At 30.0% G+C, this 11,102-nt stretch overlaps 1 protein-coding gene across 5 annotated transcripts; it reads left to right on the top strand.

Moving 5' to 3' along the window:
* The first annotated feature begins 8,121 nt into the window (after window positions 1-8,121).
* LOC123223853 (F-box/kelch-repeat protein At3g27150-like) lies at window positions 8,122-10,761 on the top strand. 5 transcript variants are annotated; one of them, XM_044647272.1, is made up of 2 exons: window positions 8,122-8,387; window positions 9,275-10,761. In XM_044647272.1, exon 2 carries the CDS (start codon window positions 9,286-9,288, stop codon window positions 10,573-10,575), a length of 1,290 nt encoding a protein of 429 aa, XP_044503207.1. In that variant the 5' UTR covers window positions 8,122-8,387; window positions 9,275-9,285; the 3' UTR covers window positions 10,576-10,761. The 5 variants fall into 5 exon arrangements, with proteins under 5 accessions (XP_044503207.1, XP_044503205.1, XP_044503203.1 ...); XM_044647270.1 differs by having other exon boundaries at window positions 9,222-10,761; XM_044647268.1 differs by having other exon boundaries at window positions 9,125-10,761.
* Window positions 10,762-11,102: the final 341 nt, after the last annotated feature.

The following is an 11,102-nucleotide window of genomic DNA, read 5'->3' as shown; positions in this document are numbered from 1 at the left end:
ATAGTGGCTTCAGATTATCAAAATGGTCGCATCACAAAAGGCACACCAAGTATGACTGAGGCACATTTCTTATAATATTTTTTAAAAGAAAAAGGCAAGTTACTGTTGATTGAAAAGCTTGGAAAAGAAAAACGCGGAATTTGTCTCTTTTTTCGGACAGACTTTGAAGCGCCCTCCCGGTGAGTTGTGGCCATCCGGGAAAGTGGCTAGTTTAGGTAAGAATCCCATTTTGTCTAAACACGAATTAGTGGGGTTAATTATTTTTATATTAATGTTTGAGGTTCCGACAAAATGACTATGTTTCCCCCATATTTTAACATAAATAACAATTTTTATCTATTAAATTTCAAAAAAATTATTTTTCTATTTACATAATTATGTCAATATAAAACTTTTGATTTTAACAAAGTAAATCATAACTAATTTTAAATATTTACTATAATTATATTATATTATTTTTTATTATTATTTTCTCGTTTATTTTATATATATCTCGTTCGTTTTCTTTATCTTCACTACCATTAACACATTCTCATCACAACCATCAACACACTCTCACTGAATCATTAACTACCAAAGCATAAGATCAAACAAAATCTCAAACATAACACACATCAATCTAAGATGCCAATCATCTAGACAAAACTTCTACCGAAGTGATTCAAACTCTAACATCGACACAATATTGTTGCATGTGTCTTCCTAGTGAGTGCAATATCGGCTAGAAATGCCTACATTTTGGGGGAAATTTTGTAGTGTTAATGAAGATGTGTACATTTAGGTAAATGTTATGGCGACATAAAGTGAGAAACTCAAGGCTATTGGATTGCAATGCAACAGTATTGTTAAAGTTTCATGGTTGTTGAAATGAAGGTTGGGCAAAATTGTCATCGCGACTATCACCACACAATTATTTTGTGGTCATTATTATCATCGCCAACCACCTTTGACAATAGTGTCCCAATATTAGATTAAGAAAGAGGTGACACATATAGTTGAATTGGCAAAGTCAATTTCAAGAGCGTGTTCCTAGAGTGAGCGGATGGGGTTGGCAATGAGTCATGTCGTAAACTTTGATGAAATCGTCAGTAATGGTGACAATTATAAGAGAGTTGTGAGATTCAGACCAAGAAATATTGTAAACACCATTAATAGTATTTAAGGGGACGAGTTTAGAGAGAGCCAAAGTATTTTGATGAGAGAATGGAGGTGGAAAAATATTATGAAAAAAAGGAGTGGAGAGAAGAAATAAGAAAGTGTGGAAAAATAAAGAAACTAAGGAAAAATAAAAAAAATTAGTTTTTTTTAAACAAAGTAAAATTATTATTATAACTTTTATATATTTAATAAATGTTAAAATATATTAAAAATTTAGATAATTTTAGGCAAAATAATGTGTTTTTTAAATTAATGGTGCTAATTAACATAATTGAGGGACGGATAAGAAAATGTACTCTATAATTGAGTATATAATCAATATATTATTATATAAAAAAATATTATTTTATTTTTAATTTAAAATTAATTGATTACATAATAATATAATATCTAATATTTATTTATTGATGTAATAAAAAATTAGTGTAAATGTTTTTATTATTTTAGTATTGCTTTTTCCAAATCTGTGGGCAGAAATTGAAAGCAAGCTGATTAGCCTAGGGAGATTAGACCCTTAAGTCGAGACACCCGTCTTATACAAAATACTAATTAAACCTACACAATTATGACGGTGGGACCTAGATTAAGACTAATTAATCCAGGATTAAGGAAAGCAAATCCACTACTCTAATCAGTGGACACCCAACACGAACTTTGTATTAAAAAAAATACCAACAGCCTTATTCAATGGGCTTCCACTTTCTCTGATATAATATAAGGGCGTGGCAGTGGCATCTTTCTCTGCAATTGGTTTTTCAATTAAACTAATTAATCCGCCCTTAACTATATAAATAATATTATTAACAGATGTATTAATACTTAATTAACATATTCAATTCTGTTTTTAAGTAATTGGCTACTTTAATTTTTTCTTGCTCATTGATCTAGACTCCCTGCCAACTTATTTTGCCACGTTTTAAAAGGCGAAAAAACTTATTCCCACCCAAGGTTTGATGTAATTACAAAGTTTTACCGTTAACTTTAAAAAACTCAAAGTTTTACCTATGAGTTAAATTCTATCAAATTTCTCACTTAAATATATGAATAAAACCATCTTTTTAATAATATTATTAAAAAAAATATTATTTATTATTTTTTCCCTCCTCATATTTTAAAAATTAATAAATTTACTCTTGTCTAAAGTTTTTCAGTTTTGAAAAGTAATTTTTTCTTTCAAATCTAAGGTTTTTTCCCTCTTTTCTCTCTCACTACCATCTCCGGCACTAGCAACTTCTCTCTTCTTTCTTTGTTGTTGATGAACAATAACCAACGAACTAAGACAATGAAGGTGAAAGATCGATGAATAACTATGAAGAATGAAGGTGAATCTTCATCTTCGTTAACGTGTTGTCGGATGATGAGAATCCGTTACACTCAAGAATGGTCGAGATCTATTACACGACAGACTTGGACAAAGCGTGACGATCTGTCATGTGACAGATCTTCCAAGACTTTGCTTCGAATCGTTGGCTTTGTGTCAAATGAGAGATCAACCAAGAACAGTTGTGGGAGAAGGGAGGGCCAGGAATTAAAATCTAAGGGAGAAATTATAATTTTTCAAACTTTTATGTAAGAGAAAATTATTAATATTTTAAACTAAAAAAGAAAAAAAATATTTTTTAAATATTATTAGTTAAATAATTTTTTTTAACTTTTATAGTTAACAATAAGCCTTAATAGAAGTTAGATAGTAAATGTGTATTTACATTTTTTAAATTTTACAAATAAGACTTTATATATATAGAACAAACTTTGGGTTGGAATAAGTCCTTAGCCCATTTTAAAGTGACTGAAATGATATTTCTTCTTGAAGGACCTATCAAACGATAGCTTCTAGGTTCTCATTTTGAGAATATTAAAGAAATCTTTATATAGTAATATTTGACAGTAATTACTTTTTGAATCAATCCATTATTGTTGATTAATTAAGGTAATCAGGTTGATAATACCAACTTATAAATAATAATTATGACATGAAACGACACAGTATTTAATTAGGTTGCCCTTAAAAGGGGGTCAGTTTATGAAATGCTTACTGTACTGGTGGAGGTGGTGTCCATTACTTTTATAATGAAAAAATACAGAAAATAAAAAGCAAAACGACAACACACTCAGCTGTCAATACACCTTTTATTTATTCAAAAATAATCTTAACTTTTGAAATCACTCTCATTACTATTGGCTAATTAAATAAAGAAATCGTCAGCTGTCAGTGAGTCTGCAATTCCCAAATTTTCATATATTATTATTCCAAGATGCTAAAATCTCTGTCACGTACTGTACACATTATTTTATTTCTGGTTGATTTAGAAATTAGAAATTAGAAATCTGAAATCTACTCTATACTAATAATACAAATATAGTGTCTAGAGCCTCGTAGGGGTGGCTTATAAGATAGAAAATTTGAGATATATTTATTTTAAAAACAGAAATAAATATATATTTAATATATATTATTAAACGATTAGATAATTTTAAATTAAAGATATAATAACATCTAATCAAATAATGATATATTATATGTGACTCATTTGTAGTATTATTCATGTGATATATCAAGATAATGTTTTTGAATTAGTTGTTCTGTAGTTGTAACCTATTCAATATGATTGATTTGACTTAGAAAGAACAATCTGGTTTGGATAGGATTTCTCGTTACAAAAAAAAAATATATACAATGTTTATAATTTGGCCAAAAGACTTATTCTCATCCAAGGTTTAATGCAAATACAAACTTTTACCTGTAGGGTTTCAAAATCCAAATACTCATTTGTCATCCAACTTTCATTAAAATTTTTTGTTAGAATTAAAAATAAAATTGTTATTTAACCAGTAATATTAAATAATATAAAAAGTTATACCATTTTCACCCATTTGTTTGAAAAATTAACAATTTCTTCTATGATTAAATTTTGAAAAGTTTTCATTCGCCCCCTAAGGTTTGGAAAACTAATCCGATGAATTTCTAACTAACGACGACCGCTCTTTCCCCCTCCTTCCGATGTCTCTCCCTCCAACGCTCTCTCTCAACGGACTAATCCAGATGAAACCTTCATTTGAATGATTTTTCGTTGTCTAAACGAAGATAATTTGTCTAGACAATGCCTTTGTAGTCTATACGTCGTCGGAAGAGACATCATTGGAAAGAAGAGAGGGGTCGCTGTTCACCAGAAATTCGTCGAATTAGTTTTACAAACCCTAGGAGAAAAATAGTAACTTTTTAAAACTTAATCATGAAGAGTAATTGTTAGTTTTTCAAACTAAGGAAGAAAAATAATATAAATTTTTACGGTTTTACGGTTTAATGGCTAAATAACGATTTTATCTTTAACTTTAACAAAAAATTCTAATAGAAATTAGATAATAAATAAATACTTGAGTTTTTAAAATCTCGCAGGTGAAAGTTTATTTTGGCACCAAACCTTGGGTGGGAATATTCTTTGGGCCTTATAATTTGCATTACAAGTATTTGCTTGATTTTACATCTTCTACCTTACTTTGACATTTTGAAAAGTTAGGCAGATTAAAGTTTTGTACAGACCTTTTCATAAATGTCATCTGTGCGTACAACATATTTTCAAATATAATAATAGGTATCTTTAATTTAAAATTATTTTATTTATGTAAATATATTTTCCTTGAAAAAAGTTGGGGCCATAATTAATTTATATAACTTAAAATTTAAACTTTGTCAATTGAAAAAAAAAAAAAAATTAAGTGTCCTCTCACTTTATTTGCATGCCTTGATCTTTACTTGCCATAAACATTTTAAAACCTAATCAATGAATTCTTACCAAAAATTCAATTACTTCCAAATCCCAACTGAACCAAGGATTTGGTGAAAATTTATGTCATCTGAGCTGGATCCCCTCATCCCTTAATCCCAAAAAATGAACCAAAACAAATACCTTTTTAAGAGAAAATTAATTAAAATAGACACAAAATTTACCGTATAAACCTTTTTCGATAAAATTTTTATAGTTTTATCTTTTTAAGTAAATCCTATTTTCTATTTCAATAATACCCTTTATCCTATTTCTTTCTATCCAGATTAGTTTTTACCAAAAAATCTTTTATTTTTTAGAGTATACAGATTAAGTTTAATTTTTCTGTAATTGTTAAGATTTACATATTAAAAATAGATTAATTTCTGATGTAATAGTTGATATTTACATACTTTTAGAAAAACAATGAACATAACTATACAGAGAGTGCGTGTGGGTTGTGCACGAGTGCTAAAGGTGCGCATTCTTTTGAAAGGATGCAAAAATTAGGAAATGGTGCGTGTTTTTTCAAAAGGGTGTGAAAATGTGTAAAAGGGTGCATGCTTTTTCGAAAGGGTGCAAAAATGTGCGAAATGCTGCAAAAATATAAAAGGGTGTGGGAAAATGTGATAGGGTTTGTAAAAATATAAAAGGGTGCGTGAAACTGTGAAGAGATATGTAAAACTGTGAAAGAGTGTGGGAAAATGTGAAAGGGTACGTAAAAATGTAAAACAGTACATGAAATTGTGAAATGGGTGCGGGAAAATGTGAATGAGTGTATAAAAATGTAAAGAGGTGCGTGAAACTGTGCAGGGGTGTGTGTAACTGTGAAAGGGTGCAGAAAAAATGTGAAGAGGTACGTAAAAAATGTAAAGAGATGCGTAAAAATAATATATATTATTAATATATAATATAATATATAAAATATATTATATATTATATATTATATTATTAATATAATATATATTTATAATATAATATATCTCACGTGCTCTTTTTATATTCTACGCACTTGTTTGTATTTTCACACACTTGTTTATATTTTTACGTATCCGTTTGTATTTTCATATGCCCCTTCACATTTTCATGCATCCATTTGTATTTTCACGCATCCGTTTTATATTTTCACGCATTCGTTTTGTATCTTTACTCACCTGTTTGTATTTTTATGCACCCGTTTGTAGTTTTACGCATTTGTTTGTATTTTCACATATCTCTTCACATTTTTATACACCCTTTCACAGTTTCACACACCCCTCCACATTTTCATATTTTTATGCACCATTTCATAGTTCATGCACCCTTTCACTGTTTACGCATCCCTTCACAGTTTCATGCATCCCTTTGCATTTTTATGCATCCCTTCACATGTTCCTGCACCTCTTTACATTTTCGTATATTTTTGCACCATTTTGCACATTTTCGCACCCTTTCGAAAAAACATGCACCCTTTTGCACATTTTCGCACCCTTTTGAAAAAACGTGCACCATCTCCTAATTTTTGCACCCTTTCAAAAGAATGCACAACTTTAGCACCTGTGCACAACTCACACACACTCTCTGTGTAGTTATGTTTATCATTTTTCTAAAAGCATGTAAATATCAACTATTACATCAGAAATTAATCTGTTTTTGATATATAAATTTTAATAATTACGAAAAAATTAAACTTAATATGTATACTCTAAAAAAAAAAAGATTTTATGATAAAAACTAATATGGATAGGAAGAAATAAGATAAAGCGTATTGTTGGAATATAAAATAAGGTTTGCTTAAAAAATTAAAACTACATAAATTTTATCGAAAAAGCTTACACAGCAAATTCCGTGTCTGTTTTAATTAATTTTCCCTTTTTAAATTCACTTATTTAATTACTTTTTATTTTCCTGCTCTTAAATATATATATATATATATATATATATATATATATATATATATATATATATATATATATATATATATATATATATATATATATATATATATATAGTTCTTGGCTTCGACATATAGAAAAGAAGGAAGAGCTCAACGCTAAAGAAACATAGAGACGATCAAAAACCGTTTTATAAAATTATTCTATAAACATATTTTTTATTATTTACATTATTTTATTTAATTTATAAATAATAAAATATTTTAATAATATTTTATTATTAATAATGATATAATAAATAATATAAAAAGTAATCTGATTATTATCTTTATTTTAATATTAAAAGATTAATAAAGTAATATTGGTTTTATTATAATTATATTTTTATTTATTAATTTTTTAGGATAAAAATATTTTTATTTTAAATTAATATAACAAATAATATAAAAATATTTTAAAATAATTATACTAAAAAATTTAAATAAAATAATATATTAATATTATTTTATTTCTTATAATTAAATACAATAATTATTTATATTTATCTATTTTTATCAAATATTATCGAATATAGTAATAATTTATATCAAATAATTTTCAAAATAATCTTTCAATTTTATTGATAAAATATTTCTCAAATTAAAAGCTTTTTAAGAGTTAACAAAATTGACAGAGTATTAGAATTTTCAAAAAAAAATATTTGAGTTATGAAATATTGATTTATTTAATATAATAGATATAAATCTAATTATTCTATTCTGAATTTACTTATTCAATAGATTCAAACTGAGTTTATTTGAGTTTGAGTCAAACGAGCTTAAAATAAGCTAATCCTAAATAAGTTTGAGCCTTTAACTTTGAGCTTGAGCTACTTATTAAGCTCGTAAACGAAAAATTTTGATATAAAATAATATTGTTTTGATCAATATATATTAAAACGACGTCATTTAAATAATAAGTTAGTTAAAGTTTGAACTCGAATCAAGTTCTAATCGAGTTTAAGCTCAAAATGAATTAAGTTTGAGTTTATTTATAATGAGCTTGATGAATCTAAACTCAAACTCAAACATAATTACTATAAATTAAGTTAAATTTTAATTTAGTTTGATTCAAGTTTAACCGTAAAAAAGCCATAGAGACAGTCTTGAACGCAACACAGAACACGGTGTGTAATAAAGTTGATGCTTTTTTAATTTCAAAAACCATTTGTGGGTTTTGGTGATGACAACAGTGCGAATAATACTAAAAAAATTATTAATAAATTCAATTGTCGTTATCCCCACAATATTACTAAATTAAGCTTAAATTTTCAGCAGATGGGGTGTCTTCAGATTATTCAACTGTCTCAAATGGCCTCCAACTCTCTCTTTTGCTCTCTACTTTCTTATTATAACAGCAAGTCTTTCATGCTTTCATTTTCCTCTTCTCTTTCTTCCTTTGTCACTCCTACTACAGCGACTGCTTCAAACTCTTGAACCTTCGTGTCTCTCTCTCTCTCTCACTGTTTGTTTATGTATGAGCAACTCAAGTCTGTAACCGTCCCTTTTCTTTTACTTCTTCCTTTGACTTGACTTCAAACTTCCCTTCTCTGGTATGTTTTCTTTGCATCTCATTTATTATGTCCTTATCTTATTTGTACTCTGTTTCTTCATTTCATAATTCATATTGTGGTACACTCTTTGCCTGCACTCCTTCTGTTGTGTTCTCTTCTCTCTGTGCATGTGTTTATGTATGTTTCTATTTTCACTTGTCAATCAGCTCATGCTATAATTATTTCTTCTTTTTTCTTCTGTCTTTGCATATGTTCACTTGTAGTTTTCATTTCTATGTGTTCAACTCATGTATGGAAATGATAGTTAATATTTTTTTCCTTCAGTTGTTTCTGGGTTTATTTTATAATTAAGACTTATCTCACTTTTAAAGAGGAATTTGAACATGCCTTTATGGATCTGAAGTGTCTTGTTGGTTGATGATTTATTTTCTAAGGTTTCTATCAACATGCACTCAGTCTTAAAAAATTATCAATTCATGAAACAGAAATAGTCAGATGGTCACAATTTTCCATCTTGCCTGTGGGAATTTTATTGACTTTTGTAGAGTCTATAATGAGAAAATCCTTTACAAATCTGTTTTGTCATCAATAGATCTGCATCGATGTGTCTATATTCATATCTCTCTTTAATTTGATCATCCACGTCTGTTTTTTTTCTGGTCTTTGCCGTTAGTGTTTCATCTGGTTTATAGTTGTTTCTCTGTTTTTCTTTTTTGTGGTTTTTAATTTTCAAAGGATGTTTACCTAATATTAACTCACGGTTGTGGTTGTCTCAGTTGATGGTTTAATGTTCACTTTTGGGTTTGAATTTTTCATCATATTTTTTACCCAAGAATAAGTAGTGAGAACAAGTTATTTGGGTGGTAATAATAGATTGAGATTGAGATTTTCACTAGCCAATTTGACAGAATCTTGTGGTCTAGAAGGCTTCTGATCAATGTCAAGGGACGAAGAAATCCTGGGGGAAGAAGGTATACAGAACTCGGGCATAAACAATCAAGAAATCTTGGAAGGATGGGTGCTTGCTGGGAATAGTAGTGATGACCATCTGGTTAGTTCACCCAAAAAGATGAAGCTTTGTGGTGCTAATCAGAAAGCAATGACAAATTTGGATGGATATTCTTCCAGTGAGAGTAGGCTTCATGGTTCTGCAGGTGAAGAACCTCAGGATGCAGATTATACATTTGTACCCTCTCTCAATGATGATTTGGAGAATCTAATCATCGCCCGGGTTCCGAGAGAAGAATACTGGAAGTTTTATTCAGTGAACAAGAGATTTTTCTCTCTTCTGAAGAGTGGTGAACTCCTCAAGATAAGAAAGGCATATGGGTTTGAAGAAACAAGTGTGTTTATGTTTGCAAGTGGCCATAGCAGTTGGTGGGCATTTGACAGGCAATTTAAGTCCAATAGAATGCTTCCAGAGTTACCATCAGAACTGTGTTTTAAATTGGGGGATAAAGAATCACTTTGTGCTGGTACTCATCTGATTGTTTCAGGAAAGGAGGTAGATGGTGGTGTTGTCTGGAGGTATGAATTAGAAACAAATAAATGGTCTAAGGGTCCTTCCATGATAAGTCCCCGGTGCCTATTTGCCTCTGCTAGCTGTGGCACCTTTGCATATGTAGCCGGTGGGCTCGGGTTGGAAGCCGGTTGTGGAGTCTTGAATACAGCAGAGAGGTACAATCCACAGACTAAATCCTGGGACCAACTTTCGGACATGAATAAACAGCGAAAGCTTTGCTCAGGTTGTTACATGGATAACAAGTTTTATGTAATTGGGGGCAGAAATCAAGACAATCAGCCTCTTGATTGTGGAGAGGCCTATGATGAATGTAAAAATGAATGGAAACTGATTCCAGGGATGTTGAAAGACTTTCCAGCTGAGACATTTCAGTCGCCACCCCTTGTTGCTGTTGTAAGCAATGAGCTTTATTCACTTGAGACTACTTCAAATGAATTAAGGTTGTATCTGAAAAAGAGCAATTCATGGCAGAACTTAGGATTGGTTCCGGTCAGAGCTGATGTTAATAGAGGTTGGGGTGTAGCATTCAAATCCCTGGGCAATGAGCTTCTTGTAATTGGTGCATCCGCAGCTTCTCGCGACAGTATGAGCATATACACATGCTGTCCCAAATCTGATTCCAAGGAATTGCAATGGAGACTTCTTGATTGCGGCCAGAACCCACTTAGTCATTTTATTCACAACTGTTCTGTTATGATAGCATGAACCTGATTATCTAAGAAGTAACCTTATAGAGTTGCATGATAGGGAGTTTCTAAATAAACACCAGGTTCTGATGATAGGGAGTTGTGAGACATTTCCATTATCTTCTTATGTATTGCATGAGGTGTCCCTTCAAACTTCATATGACATTTGAGAAATCTAAGCAACCTTGATCTTCTTCTTTTTGTACTCACAGTCACTTCTCTAATCATCTGGCAAAGAGTATGATGACCAATTTTTGTAGCTTTCGTACTTATTGATTTTTCCATAGGTAGAATCTAATAGCCATCGAGGTCAGGATAGCTTGAATAGCAAATTAATGAGATTCTAAGTATAAAGAGTAAAGGTTTGACTTAACTGGAGCAATTGTAAATAAGGTTTCCTTGTTACAAAAAGAATTCACTTCACTTTCCAGGCAAGGAATCATAGGAATTTGATTTAGTGGTGTCAAGTACTTTCATCATCAAGAGACAGAAATTATGGAAAGACTTGGCACCAAAGGTCCAAAGCTATATGATTTTCCCTCTGGT

This window comes from Mangifera indica, chromosome 8 (assembly GCF_011075055.1).
Source record: "Mangifera indica cultivar Alphonso chromosome 8, CATAS_Mindica_2.1, whole genome shotgun sequence".
Classification (NCBI taxonomy): domain Eukaryota; kingdom Viridiplantae; phylum Streptophyta; class Magnoliopsida; order Sapindales; family Anacardiaceae; genus Mangifera; species Mangifera indica.
The sequence above is the reverse complement of the archived record's forward strand: the minus strand, read 5'-3'. Positions and strand labels throughout refer to the sequence as shown.

Bases quoted from the DNA above. Each gene is read 5' to 3' on its own strand.
- LOC123223853 (XM_044647272.1), top strand. From the start codon at position 9,286: ATGTCAAGGGACGAAGAAATCCTGGGGGAAGAAGGTATACAGAACTCG.